The sequence below is a fragment of the Eumetopias jubatus genome, unplaced genomic scaffold (genome assembly GCF_037043125.1).
Source record: "Eumetopias jubatus isolate StellerSeaLion01/CBP00866 unplaced genomic scaffold, mEumJub1_p1.0 scaffold_7, whole genome shotgun sequence".
Taxonomy (NCBI): domain Eukaryota; kingdom Metazoa; phylum Chordata; class Mammalia; order Carnivora; family Otariidae; genus Eumetopias; species Eumetopias jubatus.
The window spans coordinates 41268134-41293464 of NW_028274813.1; the positions used below are offsets into that span (position 1 = coordinate 41268134).

The following is a 25331-nucleotide window of genomic DNA, read 5'->3' on the forward strand; positions in this document are numbered from 1 at the left end:
TGACAGAGACACAGCGAGAGAGGGAACACAGCAGAGGGGAGTGGGAGAGGGAGAAGCAGGCTTCCTGCAGAGCAGGGAGCCCGATGTGGGGCTCGATCCCAGGATCCTGGGATCATGACCTGAGCCGAAGGCAGACGCTTAACAACTGAGCCACCCAGGCGCCCCATATTTTATATTTTTGATGCAATTGTAAATGGGATTTTTAAAATTTCAGTTTCTCATTATGTATGCTAGTACATAGAAATAGAATTGATTTTTGTATAATGATCTTGAATCCTGAATTCTTTTTTTGATTTTAAAGTAATCTCTATACCCAACATGGGACTTGAACTTACAACCCTGAGATCTAGAGTTGCCTGCTCTACAGACTGAGTCAGGCAGGTGTCCTTGAATCCTGCATTCTTGCTAAACTCACCAGTTTAGATGTCCATGATTTTTTGCTTTTTTTTTTCCTTTTGCCTGAATGCTCTGGCTAGAACCTTCAGTACAATGTTGAATAGAAGCAGTAAGAGTGGATATCCCTGTCTTATTCTTAATCTTAGGGAATTCAGTCTTTCCTCTTTAAGTATGATGTTAACTGTAGGTTTTTCCTGCATCAGATTGAGGAAATTTCCTTCTGTTTGCTGAGAGTGTTTTTCAGGAATGCATGTTGAATTTTGTCAGATGCTTTTTCTTTTTCAACTTGTTAATATGATGAATTACATTGATCTTTGAATATTAAACCAACCCTGCTTTCCTGGGATAAACTCCACTGACCCATGTTGTGTTTTCCCTTTAATATGTTGTTGGATTTCAGTTGCTGAAATTTTGAGAATTTTTGCCTATGTGTTCATGAATGATACTGGTTTGGTGTCAGAGTCCTACTGATTTCATTGCATGGGTTGGAAGATTACCTCCTCTTCAATTTTTAGAGGAGTTTAAGTAGAATTAGTATTATTTCTTCCTTAAACATTTAGTAGTATTATGTCTTCCCTTAAACCTAAAAGTGAAGGTAGCTGGACTTGGGAGTTTTCTTTGGGGGAAGATCAATTCCATTTCTTTAATAGATACAGGGTTATTCGAGTTATGTATTTTTTCTTTAGTGAGCTTTGTTACTGTGTCTTTTAGTGCGTTTTCCCATTTCATCTAAGTTGTTAAATTCACTGGCATAAAGATGTTCGTGATATTCCCTTTTTTTCCCTTTAATAGGTATAGATACAATCTGTAGTGTTGTCACCTCTCTCATTCCTGATATTGGTAATTTGTGTCTTTTCTATATCTTAATCAGTCTGGCTAGAGGCTTGTCAATTTTATTGATCTTCTCAAAGAACTAGATAGTTCTTTATTTTGGAAGACTGTCAAACTGAATCTATTGTGCTAAAATCCTGCTCCACTAGAGCAGTACATATACAGAAAGCACTCTATTGATAATTGTTGAATGAACCAATGCATGAAAAAAAAAGAACCATTGATTTCTGCATGTAGTCATTTTAATATTACCACTCTTTTAGATAACAGCCATTTCCTTATCTCTTATGTCAGTACTTTAGTACTGATTATATATAATTGAAGAGAATCTCTAGCGGCCAGATTAAATGCTTGAGGATATGACCCAAGTGAAGACTGGTAAAGGGAGGTGAGGCAGGCAGCTAGCATTGAGGAGGGAGGGAATCTTGAGCCCAGAAGGAAAATAGATAGAGGCCGAAGACATAGTGAGTCAAAGGAAGTATAATAAAACTGTAAGTCAGGAATCTTGGGATACTAAAGTAGAGACTTGGGATAAAAAAGTATAAATTCTGACAATAAGAAATGAAGGTCAGATAAAGTGTAATCCAAGAGTGATTATCCAAAGTCATTACAGTAAAAATTTCAACTTAATAGCTCAGTGTTTCAAAAGGGTATTTGAGAAATACTCAGATGTTAGAGGAAAAAGGGTACATAAATCGGCTTATGTAAATCATGAAAAACAGTGTTTCTATACTCCCCTCTTAAAAATAATACATTGGGCTTATTTTATCTACATTAGCAGGAAGATCTTAAAGATTTCTGGTGAAAGGAACCACAAAAAGGTCATGACATACCTTGGTGGGAAAAAGCAGCAACGTCTCATTGCTTTTACCAGGCTGAAGAAACAACACTGACCTCACTAAACTTGAGTTCTAGTCTCTGTACTAGCTGACCACAGTGACCTTGGGTTTGCATGTTCCCTTTGCTTTTCTTGTTTTAGACATTTGGGTTTTTTTTAATGTTCAAACTGTACACATTTAAAATGTACACTTTTATATTTATATTTAATACAAAACCATCACCACAGCCAAATTAATGAATACCTCTATCACCACCAAAAGTTTACTTGGGCTCCTTTGTAATCTTTCACTCCCACCCTATCCCCTACATACCCTCACCAAGTTTCCAGGAAACCACTGATACGCTTTCTGTCACTATACATTGTAACATTATTTTCTAGAATTTTATATAAATGAAATCATAACGTGTGGGTACTTTGTCTTCTTCCACTCAGCACAATTTTGAAATTCATCTGTTTTGTTGCCCGTATCATCAGTTTGTCCTTTTTATTGCTGGGCTGTATTCCATTCTGTGGATATGGAACAATTTATCCATTTACTAGTTGATGGACACTTGGGTTGTTTCAAGTTTTTGCTGCTACTATGTGTGGAACATGCTTTCATTTCTTTTGGCTAAGAATCAGTGGGTGGAATGACTGGGTCATATAAGTTTAACTTTTTAAGAAATTGCCAAAATTTTTCCAAAGTAGTTGTACCATTTTGTATTCTCATCAGTACACTGTGAGAGTTCTAGTTCCTCCACATTCTCTCCAACACTTTCATGGAGGACAATTTGGCATTCTCACCTATTGAGATTAAAATGCCCATGTACTTTGACCCAATAATTCCATTTCTAGGAATTTATCCTACAGGTATCCTCACACATGTGTGAAAGGACATATGTATAAGGCTATTAGTTGCAGCATTGTTCATAACAAAAATTAGAACTAACCAAAATGTCAATCATTATGGGTCTAGATAAACAAATTGTGGGACATTGGCATAGTAGAGTACTCTGTAGCTGCAAAAATAATCAGGAAGCATAGATGTTTTTGGAAGGATAATCCTAACCCTAACATTGGTTTTCTCTGGGAACGGGAAAGTAAGGCACAGAGATGGGAGATTGTCATGTAGTCCTGTGTCCTTTCTGTTTTGAACCATATGGATGTATTACCCACTCAAAGATTTAAAACTTTTTAAAAAATGTCTCAAATCAAAACAATCATTAAAAGCAGAATTTTAGAATCTAAACCTTTCACTTTACAGGTAAAACAACTAACACTTAGAAAAGTCAAGTGATTTGCCACATTCAAATGGTTAGCTGTTATAAAATGAGTGCTTGTAAGTTTTAAAAGGAGAATCCCAGACCCTAAGCTCTCCTTGTAGTTATTTAAAATGATGTCTCTGTTAAAAATGCAACCATTATTCTCAGGGAGCAGAAGCTTCTTAAGACAGGGTGCCTGGGTGGCTCAGTTGGTTAAGCGACTGCCTTCGGCTCAGGTCATGATCCTGGAGTCCCGGGATCGAGTCCCACATCGGGCTCCCTGCTCAGCAGGGAGTCTGCTTCTCCCTCTGACCCTCTTCCCTCTCGTGCTATCTCTCATTCTCTCTCTCTCAAATAAATAAATAAAATCTTTAAAAAAAAAAAAGCTTCTTAAGACAGCACTAATATAATGTAACAAATACTGGACTTGGAAGCCATAAGAAATGGGTTGGCGTCCTAATTCTAATTCTGCTACTTATTCCCTTGTTCATTTGGAACTGGTTTCCTTGTATGTCAAAACAAAATAGCAATGCTTTTCTCATAGGGTTGAGATCATACCTATGATCCATACGCATGGACCTTGACTCACTGGTAACGGTACTCAGTTCCATCAGTTATCTTCACCTTCCTGTGCAATAGTTCATTAGCTGTTTTTTCCTAATTATAAAATATGTCAAATGGGACGCCTGGGTGGCTCAGTCATTAAGTGTCTGCCTTCGGCTCTGGTCATGATCTCAGGGTCCTGGGATTGAGCCCCGCATCGAGCCCTGCATCGGGCTCCCTGCTCCGCGGGAAGCCTGCTTCTCCCTCTCTCACTCCCCCTGCTTGTGTTCCCTTTCTCGCTGTGTCTCTCTCTGTCAAATAAATAAAATCTTAAAAAAAAATATGTCAAATATAGTAAAGGATTCAAAATAATATGATAAACACTCAGGTCATCAAATCTTAGCATACTGTCATATTTTTTTGGAGGAGGAAATAAATGCCCCCGTATACCTTCCTCTATTCCTTTTTGGAGGAGGAAATAAATGCCCCCGTATACCTTCCTCTATTCCTTTCCCTATTCTCCAGAGAAAACCATTCCTGAATTTGAGTATTCATCATTCACACTCAGGGTTTTACACTTATGGCTACATAAACAAAACTAATGTTTTGTATCCTTAAATTTTGTAGAGATATATGTATTGTTTGGCAACTTGCTTTTTTCACTCATTTGTTTTTGGTATTTATTCATGTTGATATATTTAGCTCTAGTCCATCTATTTTAACTGCTCTGTAGTACTACAGTTAATTAGTTAGCCATAATTTATTTATCCATTGTTCTGCTCATTGGCATTTAAGATGTTTAGTCAACACAAACCATGCTGCAAAGAATAGTCTTAATACAGGTCTCCTCGAGCATATGCAGATTTTCTCTAGGATATATGGAACTGTTGGGTCAAAGGGAGTGTTCCCCTTCGTCTTTATTAGATAATGTCAAATCCAGACATTAATTTATACTTGCACGCAGTACATGGGAGTCCCCATTTCTTTACATACTTTCTGATGCATTAAGGAAATGCAAATTAAAAGCACAATGAAATACCACTATACACCTATTAGAATGGTTAAAAAAAAAAAAAAAAACCCGACTGAATATATCTAGTGCTGACAAGGATATAGTGCAACTTAATTCTTGTGTATCACTGCTGGGAATGCAAAATCATATGGCATATAATCCAGCAATCTTACTCCTGTGTGTTAACCCAGGGGAAATGAAAACGTATGTCTACACAAAAGCCTTTATGTGTATATTTATAGTGGCTTTATTCATAATTATTAAATGCCTAGAAAGTTTTTAATTTCAAGGGAGTTAGATTTGGTTTAGGTTGTTTTTCTTTTTAAAGATTTTATTTATTTATTTGACAGAGAGTGCACAAGCAGAGGGAGAGGGAGAAGCAGGCTCCCCACCGAGCAGGGAGCCCAATGTGGGGCTCAATCCCAGGACCCCAGGATCATGACCTGAGCCAAAGGTAGATGCTTAACCAACTGAGCCACCCAGGTGCCCCAAGTTTAGGTTTTTGAGAACAGGTTTGGATAGGGATCCAAGAGAATTTCAGAGAGCAGTTACCACTTGATGGGGGGAAAGTGCCCCATCAAAGGAAAGCCACCAGTGAAGTCTGAGTGCATTCACAACTATTTTGTCAAAGCTTGGTTATTATAGGGCCAGTCTGGGAGATAATGACTACATCAAGGAAATGGTTAATTCTAAAAATCACTTACGGACTGCCAAGGCGCATTCATCCTTGGAAACCAGGAGAAACTTCCGCAGTTTCTTATCCTCCATAAAAAGGTTTGGGGACCGAGAAAAGCTTCTCTGGAGGATAATATTATCTCTTGGAATATAGTGGAAAAGAAATTAGTTGTAGGATTTGCAGGTAAAGTACAGGATGCCTAAATTTCAATTTCAGGTGAATAACATAACTTTTATATAGGACATACTTATACTAAAAAATTGTCTGAAATTCAAATTTAGCTGGGTGTTCTGCATTTTTTTTTTTTTTTGCCAAATCTGGCAACTTAAAGTGGTGAGAATCTTGAATCAGACTGTCTTGTTTAATATAACTTAGCCTTGAGAAGAAATCCAATTGTGCAGAATAATCCTTTATTATATTTACATGGAAGTTTTAAGTTTTTCACAATAGAGCTTTTCAAAATGAATTTTAGTGATACAGATTACAAAATGAAGATAGCTTCATAATTATGTTAACTGTAAATTCTAAAATTATAAACACTGCCCTTCTAATTGTTTAAAAAGATATAATGGGTCTAGTATGAATATATGAAAAGTTTTTTTTGTGCTTAACAAGAAAAACATCATTTGGTTTTGTAATAAAATGTAAATAACTTAATTCTGTGTGAAAACACTAATTAATATTAGAAATTCTCCATTAGCGCAGACTCCATCTTAAGAGTCCTTCAACCTTCACTAATGATGAATGCCATCATATACTGTAGTCTTCCTGTAATAGGATAAAAAATCTGGGTGTAATCATGTGGAGTAATGGAAGAAGGAAGAAGAAACGAGGAGGGGAAAAAAACTCATCAGTTTAAGAATACTCTGAGTTGGGGATTAGACAGTTTAACAGATCTACTTTACACTTTTTAAATGATATTTTATCATTATCACCTTGTGAAAAGAACCACAAAGACAACTTATAAATGCCTGGCTTGTACATAAGAATCACTGGTAAAAAACAAACTATAGCAATTCACAAGTAATTTTTCTCAACTTAGTTTTTCAAGCATAGTTTTTGACCATCTTACTGTGTATTGCTAGATGATGGATCAGGCACTTTGTGGGATGCAAGTATGACTAAGTACTTAAGAACTAACATCTAGTAGGGTAGAAAGACACATGCATAAGTAAACGTAATACAAGGTAAGTTGTCAAGTAAAAGAATAGATTGAAAATGCCGTGAGAGCATAAAAGGAGGCGGCAAAAGCTTCATGGAAAGTGGCTGCGGAGATGGCTGTGGACAAAGTAGGGACAGAGTGATGCGAAAGCAGGAGTAAGAGGCAGAGGTGGACAGGTGCCGTGTTTGGATTTAAAGCAGCAAAACTGCTTTGAATACATGATTTGGTAAGAACTATTTACCAAATGAACGGCTCTGCGTGACCTGGCTCCTACCTCTCCTACCACAAGTCTATTCCTACCCTGGCTCAGTAGCTCCAAGCCACATGTGCCTGGAGTGCTTTATTCTCCTCTCCCATCTTTCCTCCCATTTGCTTTTAGCTTATTCGTTATCCTCACTGGGGCTCAGTTTTATTGTTGCCTTCTCTGCAAAGCCTTCCCAGCTCATAGCTGGGCTCCTATATTGTATCTCATGGCACCTGTGTATAATCTACCTCCTCAGATTATGCACTGCTTGAAGACAGGGACCTTTTTCTGTCTTGTTCACGGTTCTAACTTCTGGGCCTAGCACAATACCTGGCACTTAACAGATAACTGATAAATTGTTGATGAATGAATTCTGATAATTTCTTTTAATGTGTGGTTGAATATAGCTTCAAATGCTTTCACAGTGTTGACAGTTATGTCAAATTACAGGGCTTATAAGAAAAGTGTATTTTAGGGGCGCCTGGGTGGCCCAGCCATTAAGCGTCTGCCTTCGGCTCAGGTCATGATCCCAGGGTCCTGGGATCAAGCCCCGCATCAGGCTCCCTGCTCTGCAGGAAGCCTACTTCTCCCTCTCCCACTCCCCCTGCTTGTGTTCCCTCTCTCGCTATATCCCTCTGTCAAATAAATAAATAAAATCGTTTTTTAAAAAAAGTGTATTTTAGGACTTATAAGAGTGATATATAAACAAATTAATAGTTTAACCCATATGGATTTCCGTAATTTAAAGCAATTTCATAGAAGACATAGTATGTATATGCTAAGTACAAACATGTTTCTTAGTGAAGGACAGGAAAACTAGAAACACAATAAACAATAAAAGCACACAAGTGAAACATCTCCATAATCTTCAAGAACTTAACTTTATAGATAGCACCTTCTACTTTAGATATTCAAGAGTGTCTTTATACTTTTACTTTTTTAGTCACATGCAAGCACTATCCAAAATTTAGCTAAAGTCAAAATATGCCTAATATTTAGATTTAATACTTAGACTTCACTTACTTTCATAATCCTCTCCAGCTCCAAAATAAAAGGATTTTAATAGTGTCCATATACCCATTGCATGTATATAATTTTGTTCTCTGGAGCAAGGTCCCAATACTTCATTACCAGATTTATACTGATTAGAAGGAATGATACTCAAGCTGATAACTAGTTCTCTCATTTATTGAATTGCTACTGAAGGAAGTCATTAAAATATTTAACATATGAATCTAAGGTTGCCTCCTAGTTTCAACTGGTTGTGAATGACAGTTTTCACTTTTATAATTAAGTACTAGAAATATTTTATTACAAAGACTGACAAATATATCGAATATGCTCTGTTTTGCAAAGTCTGATTTTCCAACTGTTAAGGGTACTGGCACTTGGGGAAAAAACAATCACTTAAATGAAAACTAAAAATATAAAGCCTATGTTTAAAACATGGCCTTTATTAATACTGCCCACTGAGCTCCATTTTTATTTTACATTGAAATACTTCTGCTTTGCAAAGAAAAGACAGAAAAGTGCATTTTACAAGAGTACTTTTTTCTTTTTAATTCTCTGCGAAAATGGAAGGAATCTGAATCACAAGTTCACAATGTGGTAAAATGAAATTAAGAAACAATGATTTCGGTAATGCTATGCCATCACTAGTGTTTGGCTCTGACTTTGTTCTTGTCAATCAGGTCCTGATATACAGTCTAGAGCATCTAGGTTATTTATTACTCTACAGCATATTAAACACAGAAAAGGAGGTTTAAAAAAAACCCCTTTCAATGTACAAACATGAATTTAAAAACTGATTTTAAAAAATCACCTTTTTACATAATGTATATGGCAAAAATGCTTTAAATACATGATTTTGGAATTATTTACAAAATGTATCAGTCTGTGGAACAATTCACAGACAAAGCATACATAGTTGCTTTACTTAGTTGTTGCATCTCAACTTTGGGAGATAGAAATTTATTCGGCAGTATAGCAAACATAAAAACTATGACAAAGTATTTTAAGGGCAACCAAAAATTTGATCCTCAAAACAGTTTAAATACTAGGACTGCCAAAGTTTCTAAACGAGGACGTACTTTAATGATCCAGATGCCCATTTATAGTTCTATACTGTTTGAAGGACTGAGACAGACTCCCTTCAATACAGGCAAAGCTACTGAATGCAACCTCCTGTAAAAGGGACAGCTGAGAGCTATTGTCATCCAAAGAGTGAATTAACCTAGAATTTTCTTTTTTTCAATTTTATTAATATTTTAAAAAATACATAAAAATACAACATCCAATGTCTGAATAAATATATTTAACAAGTTGCAAGATAATACCTTATTTTACACAAAATTTTCAGCTTTAGAAATCTTGTTAAATAACTTCATTGTTGTTATATATTTCATTTTTGTCTTTTTGTAACAAAATAAAAACTCTGAAATTACATAGAAAAAAGACAAAATATTTTTGTCAAGGGATAAGATAGTCCACTGAAAACTTATTCACAATTCCACTGTAAACATTAATAAACATTAAAATATTTGCATAATTGTGTGCTCAAAAATCCTATAAAAAGTGGAAGACTTATTACAACTGTAGTTTTCAGTCAACTACACTTCCTTTCACAATTTATTTTGTCCCATTTACACCTTTAAACCTGGGCACACTGCTGAACATATACTTTGGCAGTTCTAAATAGCAAGTGCTTCCACAAAAATAAAAAACAACAATAAAAAAAAACAACAACATAAACCCCCTACTCACCAAGTGTTCAAATACATCTTAGTGAAAGTGCAGCAGTCACTATTCAGCTGGATAATATTTTGATGTTTATCATGTGCACTTGCTTGTCTATGATTTCTATAACATTTGAAAGCTTTATTATACAAATTGAATTTGCTAAGTGCCCTTTTTCTATCTTCACAAAAAATGAAAAATTAAAGAGGAAAAATTATGACAAATATGGCAGGCTGCCTAACCTTCAATTATTAATCAGCTTATTTTTTGCAACAGAAAAAAAGAAAAGAGAAGGAATAGATACAATCCAGCCTGGAAAGGTATACAGGATATACTTAGCAATGTCAAACCAGTTGAGTGCTTTCTGTGGTTGTATTTCAGGATTTTGGGATTTATGTCCATGGCAGCAAACTGCTGGGAAGGCAGAGAAAACGTTTATCACCTGCATTCTACAGCAAGTACATTTTGTGGGGGAGATGAGGATGAGGGACTCATTCCAGTGTCTGACGAAGCAGATGACATGGAGGCTCCTGCATGAGACACTGTGGAATCAAAGTAACTACATTAGACCCAAAAACTATCACACAAAGATACCTAGCCTCTGGCAAACCAGAAATTAGTCCCCTAACTCTCTGCCATAGGCAGAAAACTCCTCTCAATATAGGCAAGCCTATCATGTAATTTACTTTTTTTTTTTTTTTTAAAGAGACAGACCTGGAGCCCTCCCCTCCTTGTCCATCCTCTTCCTGGAATAGTTGGCTCTCTAGGCCTGCTATGCAGTGGTCACCCTATCGCTTTCATTCATCACCTTGACGTTTTTCTTTACTGTTTTCCTAAGTGGGATTCCTTGTTTGCTGGATCCTATGTTGTCTTCTTAGCTTTTTAGTTTCTAGTTTGGCTGCTAGTTTCTAGTGCACGGAGAAATCTGACATGAGAAACTGGATGCTCTTCCGAGACCCATTTTTTACGTATACCTTTATATGGTAAACCAAAGGGTTCTGAAATTTCACAATGGGCTTTGGTGTAATTTTTCTCTCCCATTCTTTATAGATGTTACAGTGAGTTCTTTCAACCTTCTAATTCATATCCTTTGTTTCTGGAAATTTTTCTTTTTTTTTTAAAGATTTTATTTATTTATTTGACAGAGAGAGACATAGCAAGAGCAGGAACACAAGCAGGGGGAGTGGGAGAGGGAGAAGCAGGCTTCCTGCAGAGCAGGGAGCCTGATGCGGGGCTCGGTCCCAGGACCCTGGGATCATGACCCGAGCCGAAGGCAGACGCTCAACGACTTGAGCCACCCAGGCGCCCCTCTCCTACCGTCTTTTTGACCACCTACTAGGATTTTTTTTTTTTTAAGATTTTTATTTATTTATTTGAGAGAGAAACAGCATGAGACAGGGGAGGGTCAGAGGGAGAAGCAGACTCCCTGCTGAGCAGGAAGCCCAACATGGGACTTGATCCCGGGACTCCAGGATTATGACCTGAGCCGAAGGCAGTCGCTTAGCCAACTGAGCCACCCAGGAGCCCACCACATACTAGGATTTCTTTAGCTTTGCTATCTATCTCTTCTATTACATTTTTTAAATTCCTGCTATCATTTTTTTTAATTTTTGACAGATCTGTCTTGGTCTCTGAATTGTATTAATACTATTATGTTTTGGGGGCGCCTGGGTGGCTCAGTCAGTTAAGTGTCTGCCTTCGGCTCGGGTCATGATCCTAGGGTCCTGGGATCAAGCCCCGCGTCAGGCTCTCTGCTTGGCAGGGAGCCTGCTTCTCCCTCTCCCCTGCCTCCTGCTCCGCCTGCTTGTGCTCTCTTTCTCTCTCTGTCAAGTAAATAAATAAAATCTTAAAAAAAAAAACATTTTTGTTTCAAGACTACAGTATCTTTCCTGTATCTCTGTATAGTGATTATAGTTTGGTGTGGTGTATGGTACATTGTTTTTTACAAGTTCCTTTTTATTCTCATTTTCTACTTTGGTTTCTACCTTTATGTAGAAGCTTTCCTATCTGGTCTTGTGGCTCCCATATTTAAGAGGGGGGCATTAGGAGCACCTGGGTGGCTCAGTCGTTAAGCATCTGCCTTCAGCTCAGGTCATGATCCCAGGGTCCTGGGATCGAGCCCCACATCGGGCTCCCTGCTCAGCGGGAAGCCTGCTTCTCCCTCTCCCACTCCCCTCTGCTTGTGTTCCCTCTCTCGCTGTGCCTCTCTCTGTCAAATAAATAAATAAAATCTTTAAAAAAAGGGGGGGCATTAAAAAGCTAACTGGAAGCTGTGTGCGAGTGTGCAGAGCTTTTCAATCATGGGCAATGCATATGCAGTGACTGGCAAGGATCTTGCTTTTTGGTTCAGGAACCTCTAAATGTTGGTATCTGTGTTAGTTCCTTCCTCTTGGGTTGACCAGCTTCTCCAGAAGAATCCTTCAGTCTCCTCCCATGAGTGAGCATAAGCTTAGCTGCCAGCTTTCAGGAAGCCAAGAGGATAAGAATTTCAGTTGGAAAAGGGATAGGGGTCTCATCATTCAGTATTGTAAACTTTTGCTCAGGCTCATTATTTCTGGTTTTGCACTTGACCCTCACCTTCAGCTATGGCTGGTGCCCCTGAGTCTACAGGGACTTCTTTCTCCTCTCCATATAATAAGTTAATTCTCTATTTTCTGCTAGAGCTGCAGAAAGAAGGTAGTTTGTATCACAGGATGGGACAAAAGAATCCAATTTCTTCCATTTTCAACCAATCTCCATTTTTAGCCTCACCTATATCCCTGCTTTCAGAGCTGGGGTGATGTGGTATGGGCTGGCTCGCTTCTTGTTTTGCCCCACTGCAAGGATAAACAAGCTTACGTTTTAGCATTCTGCTAAAGCAGTCTATCTGCTTCTCAGCTTCCGAGAGAGAGGCTGTTGACATTTCTTGTCTACTGTGGTCTGCTATCCCATTATCTCGTTCTTGTGGGTACAGGGCTTTTCATTTTCTTTACTGTTATTTTAGTGGGACTTCAGGACGGGGTAGATGTTATAAGTCATTCCTACACAGTTTTAAGGTCTGAGTCAGACACTACTGTCTCTCCATGATTAATCCAAAGTAATCTCTCCTTCCACCAACTCCTGTACTTAGTAATACCACTCTTGGGGTCCTCATCGAACACACCCTTCCTGCTAGAAGTTAAGATCTTTGAGATCAAAGTCTGTATCTCATTCATCTCTGTACTTCTACCACCTGGAAGAGGGCCTGGCACATAGTGTGAACATATTAACGTTGAGCTGAACGATTTCAACAAATCATTTATGATCGCAAAAAGACAATCTCTTGGAGGATAAGCCATATGCCCACTAATTTTGGTGAACCTCATAATTACAAATATAGTGCCTATTAATAGGTAACCAGTAAATATTTGTTGAGCAAAGTGAATTTCAGAGGGAGTAACTAATTCTTCTTGAGAACCAACCACATTTAATAAAATCACATTTTGTAAAAACAGTTCATAGTCCTTTTTAAGAGTCTCCTCCTGATTAATTCAATTGCTGACCCGCTCATTTCAATAATATCACAAAGAAGATAAAACTAGGAATCTAAAAACAACAATTAATAAATATGTACTATATTCAAAGAGTAACTAATGTAAATCTTCTAAAATGACAGGATATATTTGAAAAACAAGGGAAGAAAAATTACAATCAAATTACCTTCTCTGTCTTTCTTTTTTAATCTTTTCCTCCTCCTGTCTATGGTCGCAACTTCAGACTTCAAAGACATGTAATATTTTCTGATTTCTTGTAATTTTTCTTGGAGAAAAGAGATTCGCTCTGTACTGTTCATATTCTCTAATTCATCTAAAAGGGGGAAAAAAGGTTAATTTGGTTTTTAAAATAATTATCTGAGAAAAGAAGATGGCAGTTCTATCAAAACTCAACTTCTAAATCAAAAGCTTTATTAAAAGTTTCCATAATAATAGCTAAATAAGGCTCTATATACAAGGATGACATTAATTAAATTCATGAATAAGATTTCTGTATATATCCCAAAATTTTTATACCAAATATGTATTACTTAAATGATCAGATAAACACAAGAAAACATCAATACACAGCAACCCTAATCTATAATTGTAGTTATTCATCCAAATAGTTTCTTTGTATTGATTTTTCATTCATTGGATATTTCCAGTTATCAATACTAGAAAGGGTATTTCAGTTTCACTGATACATACAAACACACATCTTATTTTGTTACTGGAGATCTTTCTCTAGTTAATATTTATCAGGTTATTATTATGAAAAGGCATGGATTTGTATTTAAGATGATAAGTAGTGATTATTGACAAGACAGTATTTGGAAACCTACATAAATGAATATGGTAACCACTATTTCTTATATTGACGTTTTAAGATAAATACTACTTTTACAAAATACATTCAGGTTTTCTAAAGCTTCTTACTGAGTTGAAAGCTCCATTTATATGTTCTAGGGGATGAATTCGGATGTTTTTCCCTGTGTTTATCTTTTTCTCCATCTTTGATGTGAGGAGAAATTCTTGCAGGAGATCGTGCAAGCTTCTGTGGCTTAGACACACTAAGATGCTTTACTGGTGTACATTTACTTGAATTGTCCAGGACAGGAAGATCTTCACTATCACTGCTTTGTCCTATAATAAAAAATTGATTCAAAAATTATAAATGACAAAAATATCAAATATCAAAATGCAGCAGACCCAGCAATTACACTTTTTGGTATCCTACAGAAATAAGTATACAAATGCACAAATTTCTTAACAGTAAAGAAATGGAAATCTAAATGCCCACCGATAGGAAAAAGGTTAAAAATTACATACAGGTGATTCTTGGACAATGTTGGGGTTAGGGACACTGACCCTATGCAGTCAAAAATCTGCATTTACTTTTGACTCCCCCAAAACTTAATTACTAATAGCCTACTGTTGACCTGAAGCCTTACTGATACATAAAGTTGATTAACACATATTGTGTATGTTATATACAACATTGTATAGTGTATTCTTATAATAAAGTAAGCTACAGAAAAGAAAATGTTAGAAAATCGTAAGAGAAAATACATTTACAGAACTCTAAAAAATCTGTGTATAAATGGATCTGTACAATTTAAACCCATGTTGTTCAAGGGTCAAATATACTACTGAATAATTTGCTAAAATTGTTAAAAAGAATGAGCTAAAGTTTACAAGAACAAAAATGGCAAAATATCCAATATACACTGTCAAATAAAAAAGCGAAGTTATAAAACAATATGTATAGTATTGCCCCATTTATGTTTAAAACAAGACATAAAACCACCCAAACTGCATAAATGAAAAAGCACAGAAATACTTGATGTATACACATCCTTTAACATGTGTATAATAAAATGTGAGCAGAAAATTGTTTGCAACTTTGTCCCTCCTCACCAAATTTGTAATATTAAACATGTTTTTGCTTTTCACTTCATAACAAATTAGAATTCTCTCAGTTTTATTTTTTTCCAATCTCTTCCACCCTTCCACCCTACTCTCAAAAGCGAACCTTGCCTTCTCCTGAAAAAGCAAAGTTGGAATGTTACACACTCAATTTCCCAGCCCTTCCTCTACCTGTATCTGTCTTTATTAACTTTTAGGGGTGCTCAGAAAGAGAATGTTTTTGAAGACTAACCTCTTCAGCTATACGCTTAAAACCATCCACTCACAGCTCCTCTGGAATATCCCAACATCAATTATCCATCTTCTTTTACCTTCAACTTCTTTTCCTAGTCTACCAACATGCTTACATCATCTTTCCCACCCTGAGAGAGGGAGGGAAAGGAAGGAAAACTTCCCTTTTTAGCTGGCTTCTCTTTCCTTCTCTTTAAAATCAAATTTTTTTTTAAGATTTTATTTATTTATTTGACAGAGAAAGACAGCGAGAGAGGGAACACAAGCAGGGGGAGTGGGAGAAGCAGGCTTCCTGCTGAGCAGGGAGCCAGACTCGAACCCAGGACCCTGGGATCATGACCTGAGCCGAAGGCAGACGAAGGCAGACACTTAACAACTGAGCCACCCAGGCGCCCCTAAAGTCGAATTTCTTGAAAGAAATTTTTTGTTATCCTGATTTCCACACCTTCTAATCACATTCTCATGCTCCTGTTAGGGTCCCAACATTTACAATTCACCAAATTCAAGGAATGCATTTTAATCCTATTGCATATCCTATAGCATTCAAAACTTCTTTCTTATTCAAACCCACTAGTGTTTAGTGATTTGCATTTGTCTCTGATCAGTGCCCAGTGTCTCTGATCAGTGCCATCTCTAAAGAGATAGCCCACTGAATTCTATTCTTGGTTTTTATTTTCATTTTACAACTCTCCCATAGTAATCTTATCATCTTGCAATCCTTCACATAACCATCTTCTAAAAAACAGACTCTTCTAAGCTCCAGACCCCTACTCCCCTAATACTGGGTACCTCTAACTCAACTTTCCCGAAATTACTCTTCCAACAACCTGCTGCTACTTCTGTATTCCATGTTCATTAACCAGTCCCTCATATGTAACTACTAGTGAGTCCTAATGATTTCACGTCCCATCACTTTAATTCATTTTTCTCGCCAAATATTAAGTCCCAAAAGTAAAACTGATGATCTCCTTTCTCTTTTTAATCTTTTTAACTTTTTAGACAATCTTCACACTTACAAAAAAATTTTAAGAACAGTTACCAAAAAATGTTTTTCTGACCCATTTGAAGGTTAAGTTGCCCAGCCATACTTGAGTACTTCAGTGTTTGTTTCTTATAAACAAGAACATTCTCCTTGTGTTAGTTATCTGCAAACTGGCCCCAAACTTAGCAGTTTAAAACTACAAATGGTTAATATCTCACAGTGTCTGAAAACTGGGGTCTGGGAGCAGCCTGGCTGTGTGGTCTGGCTTGGGAATCTTGTGATGTTGCAGTCAAGCTTTTACTGAAGCTGTGGTCTCTGAAGACTTGACGTGGAGCTGAAGAATATATTTCCAAGATGGTTCACTCATGTAGCTTTTGGCAAGAGGCCTCAGTTCCTTGCTTGCTATTGGTAGGATGTGCTCAGTTTACCATGTGGACCTCCCCATAGACTACTGTGTCCTCAGGACTTGGCAACTAACTTTCCCCAGACCAAGTGATCCAAGGGAGAGCAAGGAGGAATCTGCAGTGCCTTTTATGACCTATACTCTGAAGTCATACTCTATCACTTCATTCAGCCCACACTCAAGGGAAGGAAATTAGGCTTTGTCTCTTGCAGGGGAGAGTATCAACAGATTTGTAGATATGTTTTTAAAACCACCACACACTTAGAGAACCATAATACAACAATCAAAATCAGGAAATGAACACAAACATATTATCACCTAATCCTCAGATCCCATACAAGTTTCTCTACTTGACCCAATAATGTCTTTTGTAGCAACAGGATCCAGGTGAGAATCATATGCTGCTTTTGTCCTGTCTCATAAGTCTCCTTTAAATCTGCAACAGTTCCACTTTCTTTGACTTTCATGACCTTTGCAATTTCTTAAATCACGGACCAGTTATTTTATAGAAGATCCTTCAGTTGGAATTTGTTGATGGCTCCTCATGATTATATTCAAGTTACGCATCTTTGACAGGAACGTCACAGATGTGCTGCTGTGTTCCTGTTGCATCCTGCCAGGTAGTACGTGATTCCCATTTGTCCCATTACCAGTGGTGGTCACTTGGATCGTTTGACAAACATATCTGCCAGGCACTATGATGTTATTCAGTTGCCCTTTGTAATTCCCGCTGCCTCTCTATTCTCATTTCCCATCACTCCTCCTCTATACATCTGTATTGTCCAGCCACTAGCCACATGTGGCTCTGAGAACTTCAAATATAGTTCAAAGTTTTCCTTTGAAATGCCTTTATCTTGTATCAGTCATATGCTCCCTCCATGGGATATGTATCTACTATAACCTAGAATTTTCCTTTCAGACTTGTATGAAGGCATGTTTTGGAGATACAACTTTAATTTGTCAAAATCAACCATGTTTATTTCTACAATATTCTACAACTTAGTTTTATTCCATATTGTACAGAAGTCTTTCTCATGTATTCTATTCATATTGACTTACTAATTTCCTTGTTCGTTTCCATAAGAATCTTATCTTCTTGTTTTAAAAATACCATGATACTATTTAGAAATCAGTTTTTCTAGGTTAAAATAAACCATTCCATTCAGAAATGTAAACTTAATCTGCTTTTACCACTAAAGCAAATATTACTTTCCTATTATTCAAGATCCTCAAATACATTCCTCAATATTAAACCACTTTACATGAGAAATACAAATGAAATATGCATAAAAAATAAATCACAGCTATCCCAGCTCTAAATAAAATTGACAGGCCCCTTCAGACTAAAAATAAGTGAGAAAATTGCTATTTCCATAACACAATAAACCAAACATTAGATTTTTTTTTCTTTTTATTAAGTAAATTCTACCCCCAACGTGGGGCTTGAACTCACAACTCTGAGCTCAAGAGTCGCGTGCTCTACCAAGTGAGCCAGCCAGGCACCCCTAAAGCAAATTTTTAAACTGACACAAATGATCAAACAAACAAAATGCTGAAAATATTAACACCATGCTAAAGACAGCACTGGAAAGCACCAACCTGTTCCATTCTTTTCACTTTTGGCTACAGCACTTGTTCGCTTTGGGGTACGCTTTTGCTTTTTTGCCAGTAATCCACTGGTTCCATCACTTGGCCTTTTCTGACCTGAAATAAGAAGAGACAATTGAAAAAAATATATACCTATTCTGGATACCATTCGTTTATTATAAAAGAGAGACATGGAAATTATTTACACAGGATGAAAGATTTCACAATTTCAGTGGAATGGGCAGCTTCACATGATGCCATTTCAATGATTTATTCAGTCTACATGCTTTCCGAGAATGTCACCATCTCTAAATAAAAAATAATCCTTGTCATCTAGAACGACTTTGGTGCCTCCATATTCTGGGAGAAGAACTTTATCTCCAACTTTCACGCTAACTGGTTGAATCTCTCCACCCTTATCCTTTGGAGCCCAATCCAACAGCTACTTCTGTTGCTTGCAATACTTCTCCATGAGATTTCTCTGGAAGCATAATGCCTCCTTTGGTTACAGTTTCAGCTGCACTCCTTTCAGCTAAAACTCAGAGAGGGGAAGAAACTTTCTAAATGCCTGTCTTGCCATGTCTCTGGCCACCACAGTTCGTACCCCACTCTCGAGCCAATGCCACGACCAGAGCAGCTGTAATTACTCACTTGTCTACTCCACATAAATTTCTAGATATACTTTTTTTTTTAAAGGCAGGAGAAAGGAGAGGGGGAAGTAGGAAGGAAGAATGAATAGGAGGGAGGGAACTTAACTGCTCAAGCGATCCTAAAACTCTGAACTTAATAATTTTGGGGTTGAGATAATCAGGCTGATATTCTCCCTAGAAAGTCCTTACCCTTCTCTCTGTTTTCTCTTTCTTGAACAATTATACTACAGGTACCAGAGGCAACACTGGCTTCAAACCCATTTGCTGATTCCCTCTCACAGAGACCTTCTTGAGATTCTTCAGCAATGCTATCAACTTCAATGGTTATGTCACTCTCACTTTTTATACTTCGAGACTCATCTTGACTGAGAGTAAGTGGTGAAGCTACTGAAAAGTTATGTTGTACTACAGGAGGTAGGGCAGGTGGAATAGAAACAAGAGAGTTAGTCTCAGAACTTTCAACTACTACATCTTCAATACTGGTCTTATCCTTCTCATCCAAATCATCCAAATCGACTTCATGGCAAACCAAAGTCTCAGGCCCAATCAGAGGCATTGCATCCTCTTCTTCTTTCAGGGGAGTATTTACAGTTTCTTCAGCTGGACTGTCAGATTTTTCACTAGTCAATTCTTGAATGCGTTGGTTTGACTCTGCAATTAATGACGGCATTCCTTCATTTTCTATTTCAAAATGTTCAGAATTTAAGTTTTTCATTCCCTCAGATGCAGCACAGTCACTGGTCTTTTCTTGAGATATGCTGTTTGTCATTTCCATTCCATTCTCAATTCTTATTTTTTTCTCTGGTGATGACTGTCCCAGTATTTTCCGTTTCAACTTTTTTTCTTTTGCACATTGGTCAGTTTCATCTTCGGTAGTAGAAGAAAAGGTTTTACTGTCTAATGAAGAAAATTCTAGACTCTGAGCTTCTATATGAGGTTCACTTCCTGCTTCATCCTGGCTAAATGATGAAATCTTTATAATTTCTAAAGAAAGATCTTTTGTCTTGCTTCGTCTTCCCTTTCCCTTAGGAGATTTTTCGGCCTCTTTCTTAACTTCTTCTATGTGTTCCACTTTATTTCCAAAAATCTGTACTATTTGTTCGTTCTCTCCAACTTCTAACTTCAATGTTTCTAAAGGCTGCATTTGCGTCCTTTCGTTTTCTTTTAATATATGTGCAGCAATCTTTGGGTTTTCTTCATCTAGTTTATCATCATTTAAATTTTCATTTTTTTCTAGTTCCTTAATATCAGGAGAAAGTTCTTCATTCATCAAATTCTTTTCTAAAAGGTCTTCTGTTTCACTATCAGATGAGCAAGAGTCTGCAAAATGGAATATATTACAAAGGTTTCTGTGTTAATTACCAATGTAACTTTAGAATAAAAATTCTACCAAACAAAACTCTTATTTATCTCTGAATGCCTCCCTGCAGAAATTTCTGATAAATCATACCTTTGTGCCAAAAATGGGGGTATTTCAAATTAAACTCCATGTAAAACTACAATACATTGAAAATATTACTGTCTCAATTCTATAAAAGAACTATTTTGCATTTCTCACTAGTATCATGTTTAGGCTATGTTAATCCTTAGAAAAATCAAAGGACTAAGGGCGCCTGAGTGGCTTAGTCAGTTGAGCATTCCACTCTTGGTTTAGGCTCAGATAATGATCTTGGGGCTGTGAGAGTGAGCCCCACGTCGGGCTCCACACTCAGCAGGGAATCCGCTTGAGATTCTCTCTCCCTCTGCCTCTCACCCCTGCACGCATTCTCTAAAATAAATAAATCTTAAAAGAAAAAGGAAAAATTAAAGGACTAGAGTACTGAGATTATATTAATGCATTAGGTTGTTTGATCTGAGATCTAATAGGTACTGATTAATAAATGTGATGGCATTTTGTGTCCCTAGAGAGAATTATTTAAAATAATTCTGGAAAGAGATGTACAAAATGAGCAATTTGAATTCCCAAAACTTTAAGTGTTCTTCTGATTAAAAGACATAAAAGTACAGGCAAGTTACCTTTTTTTTTAAAGATTTTATTTATTTATTAGAGAGAGAGAGAGAGAGAGAGACAAGCAGGTGGGAGCAGCAGAGGGAGAAGCAGGCTCCCTGCTGATCAGAAAGCACAACACAGGGCTGGATCCCAGGACCCTGGGATCAGGACCTGACCCGAAGGCAGACCCTTAACCAACTGAGCCACTTAGGCGCCCCTAGTCAAGCTACCTTCTTACAAAAGAAATCATTCTCATTAAGTCAAAGAATTTTTAAAATAATAAAGTTGGGCCATAAGACTGTACAGGATCTATAAAATATGAAAATTCTGGGGGCACCTGGGTGGCTCAGTCGTTAAGCGTCTGTCTTCGGCTCAGGTCATGATCCCAGGTCCTGGGATCAAGTCCCACATCAGGCTCCCTGCTCAGCAGGAAGCCTGCTTCTCCCTCTCACACTCCCCCTGCTTGTGTTCCCTCTCACTGTGTCTCTCTGTCAAATAAATAAATAAAATCTTAAAAAAAAAAAAAATTCTGCCCACATATTGTAAGCAAGTTCAAAAGGCAAACTTAAATGTATTTTAAGTGAAAAGGTATATGGTTTTGTGGTTTTATCATATTCAAGATTTAGAATCCTTATGTTAAAAAAAAGAACTTTTATCTGGAAGTTGAGCAAGACTGAGACTACTATGTAGAGTTTCATAGGTTGTACACTGCAAAAGAGCATGCTACCTAAGGACAGCTTTCACTTTGTTGACATCTTGCATTTGCCTATTATGACAACTTTCCAGCAGATGGCAGTAATGAGGTAGGAGCATGCCCTTTTCTAATTACACACAAACACCATATGGACAAATGGCAATCTTGTAGTTCAGAATAGCTTTTTTCTTGAAAGGAGGGAAAATTTTATATAAGACCACTATTTAACATTTTAAATTACATGGGAAAGCACATCAAGGTAGAAAAATGGGGAAAAAGTTAAAAGCAAAATAGAATATGTTCACCTAATACTCAGCACAAAATGCCTATACCACATTACTTTGCGCTTTTTGAACATTTTGGTCTCAGCTTTGTTGAAATATCCTATGTGAACAGCACTGAAGTACAAGAAACACTGGTGCATGTTTTGAAAGACAGTGTAGCACACAGTAGGATGCATGACTTGTCAACCCATCTCCTTTTAAAATAGAATATTCCTACGATACTGATAAGAAATCACTAAATTTTAAGTAAACATGATATACTAAAATATTTTCTTCAAATCAAATTTTGTAGTTTATAGGAGATTAAAAACTTTAGATGACTTTCTATGAGTCTCTCCACAAGTGAAGTTTTATTATTTATATTATTGATTTTTAAAAAATCAATGATCCTCAAAATTGAGCACCTTCCATTCCATTTGACAGAGGTGAGCTGTCTGGCATATTGCTTCGAGCACTTCTGGTACCTGATTTTCCTTCACTGTTTGGAGTCTTAGACAAACCATACGGCATGTTTGATGAAAGTGTAGATTTTAAAGGAGGTCGTCCTCGTTTTGACTTCTGCCTCTCCTCATCCTTCTTTTCATCCTTTTCACTGTCTTCTTTATTCTGGGTAACAGCAACAAAATGTATGAGAAGGGCCAGTGCCTTAGAAAAAGTAAACATTCTACTTCTCCAAGGAGAACCGTAACTCAAAAAGGTTATATATTTTATATGTCAACTCTTAATTTGTTCTTATAGAAACATTAAAAGCAAATAGTTTTCTAACACAGTGTATTTCTATGCATATGATAGTGCACAGTTTGCCACACGGCAATTACACTGTGAAAGCCAGAGTCCATGCATTAGAGAGATGTACAACTACTCTACACTCTCCCCCTCGTTCCTGATTACTCCCTGAGCACCATTAAACAGGCAAAACACTAGGTGAATCTCTATAGCAAAGGCTGAAAATCAAGGGTGTGGATGTGAGTACAACTAGCCAGTGGGTATGTGTATTAAAATCTAGTATTAGCTTTAAAGACAGTTGACTTAAAAAAATCCTAAAATCTGGCAACCCTGAGTCTGCATCCCACAGGAGACTGGTGAGTTCCACCCTCTCTTGATGAGGAATGTGTCCTCTTTTTTTGTCACTGTCAATCCTGCTTTACCCTTTTTCTGTATAGCCGCTATAGACATTTGAGTTTGAAGCCTATATCCTAACGGGTCCCTGGTTTTTATCTTTCCTGAAACACTGTGATAATGTGTTTACATTTTTTATGTTTTTAGCTTCTGAGTTATAAGAGAGAAAATCACAACTACCTTAAAAAAATCAAGATGATTATTACAATGAAAAAACAAGATTTATAAAAAACAGTACAATATAAATAATACCTATACTTATCATAAAGGATATGACTCTATATACATACTTTTGCTTTTTTCTTCTGTTTTTTCTTTGGTCCACCTTTGTCCAAAGGCCAGATTATCCTGTCAGCCTTCACCCATTCATCATACCTTAAAACAAAGAAAAAAATGAAAACTTCACAATACCTTATTTGAATGTACGCACCAAATAAAACAACAGTGAGAAAACTAGAGTTTGGTTCTAGTGTTGGCAGAAACGTGAAGAGCACAGGGGCCGGCTTGCTGGTGAGGTGCTTTGTAGACTTTGTAGACGCCACCAGCAGGAGAAGGCAAGAGAACTTCTTAGGGTAAACGAGGTAGATAGAGGAAGAGCTAGGTGGGCAAACTCTATGCAGATTCACAACTGAGCCGCTTTTGTTTTCCACAAATGCACTTTTGTTTCCCATAGATCTGAGCGTACTGAAATAAGCTTATGCTACACTGCCATTTGCTCTATTGACCGAATAATACAACAAAGAGAAGCCAGGTGAATTCATTATTTGTAATAGGATCAAGTTCCAGGTTTATTTATAAAGTTCTTGTCAACTCTCTTTTCCTCCCAGAACCCTAGAGCCTGCAGTATTTCTAATAAAATTTTATTCTGAACTATGTCATCTCTAAAACTTTGAAATTTTTTAGAGATATTTCATTTCCTTTATCCTTTATTCTGTTTAGCTCAAATTGAAAATTCATTTCCCCTATACCTTCTTCCAAAATATTAACACCACTTTTGAATTTCCACATAGTCCAAGTTACTAATCAGGGGCAAATAAGAATTTAAACTTTCTAAGCAATGTCCACAATAGCCAAACTGTGGAAAGAGCCAAGATGTCCATCGACAGATGAATGGATAAAGAAGATGTGGTATATATACACAATGGAATATTATGCAGCCATCAAAAGGAATGAGATCTTGCCATTTGCAACAACGTGGATGGAACTGGAGGGTGTTATGCTGAGTGAAATAAATCAATCAGAGAAAGACATGTATCATATGACCTCACTGATACGAGGAATTCTTAATCTCAGGAAACAAACTGAGGGTTGCTGGAGTGGTGGGGGGTGGGAGGGATGGGGTGGCTGGGGGATAGTGGGGAAGGTATGTGCTATGGTGAGCACTGTGAATTGTGCAAGACTGTTGAATCACAGATCTGTACTTCTGAAACAAATAATGCAATATATGTTAAAAAAAAAAAAAGAAGAAGAAGATAGCAGGAGGGGAAAAATGAAGGGGAGTAAGTCGGAGGGAGAGACGAACCATGAGAGACGATGGACTCTGAGAAACAAACTGAGTGTTCTAGAGGGGAGGGGGGTGGGGGGATGGGTTAGCCTGGTGATGGGTATTAAGGAGGGCACATTCTGCGTGGAGCACTGGGTGTTATGCACAAACAATGAATCATGGAACACTACATCAAAAACTAATGATGTAATGTACACTGATTAACATAATAATAAAATGAAAAAAAAGAAATGAAACTTTCTAGAACTAAATACCAGTTCTTACATTATGTAAACGTATAGGTATTTATAGAGCTCAATCAAAATCTAAAATCTGACCATTTAAGCAAAAAACAGTACAGGTAGTTCTTGTTTTGAACTGCACCATGTTAATGAAAAGCACCCTCACACTTTGTAACCCAGTTACCATGGTGCCGTGCAAAGTAAAGACAGTTCCAATATCCACATTTTGGTTGACACAGGACCATGACTATCTATACTACGGTTTGAAAACTCTCTCTTCCTGGACTAACCCAATATTTTCATTTTGCCAGGCTTTTAAGTATCTACATTCGTACCTCACTTAGAAATATTCACTCATTTGGACATTTACTGAGGGCTTACTAGCATGCCAGGCACTGTATAAGGAAATCCGTAGAGAATAACTGAGAAGAAGAGGAAGGTCCTTCCTCTCTGCAACTTGCAGTGTGGTGTGAAAGACAGTAAAATAAGTAGAGTCTGGTAAACGTAGTAAGAGGGTTATTTAGGGTTATTTATGTATCTGGTCCAGGGCTAACAAAGGAGTAA

At 37.2% G+C, this 25331-nt stretch overlaps 1 protein-coding gene across 3 annotated transcripts in view; it reads right to left on the bottom strand.

The window, feature by feature from the left end:
• Positions 1-8113: 8113 nt before the first annotated feature.
• Positions 8114-25331, bottom strand: part of ARID4A (AT-rich interaction domain 4A) — a 65366-nt gene continuing 48148 nt past the window's right edge. For 2 of the 3 annotated variants that reach the window (XM_028113055.2, XM_088024580.1), the window contains exons 18-24: positions 23333-23417; positions 22328-22529; positions 19145-20275; positions 18318-18422; positions 14113-14319; positions 13361-13507; positions 8114-10224 (exon numbers count right to left, since the gene is read on the bottom strand). In XM_028113055.2, coding sequence (XP_027968856.2) covers positions 10121-10224; positions 13361-13507; positions 14113-14319; positions 18318-18422; positions 19145-20275; positions 22328-22529; positions 23333-23417 — 1981 coding nt within the window. In that variant the 3' untranslated portion in view covers positions 8114-10120. The remainder of the gene's footprint in view (positions 10225-13360; positions 13508-14112; positions 14320-18317; positions 18423-19144; positions 20276-22327; positions 22530-23332; positions 23418-25331) is intronic. The other variant, XM_028113119.2, reaches the window with a different exon arrangement.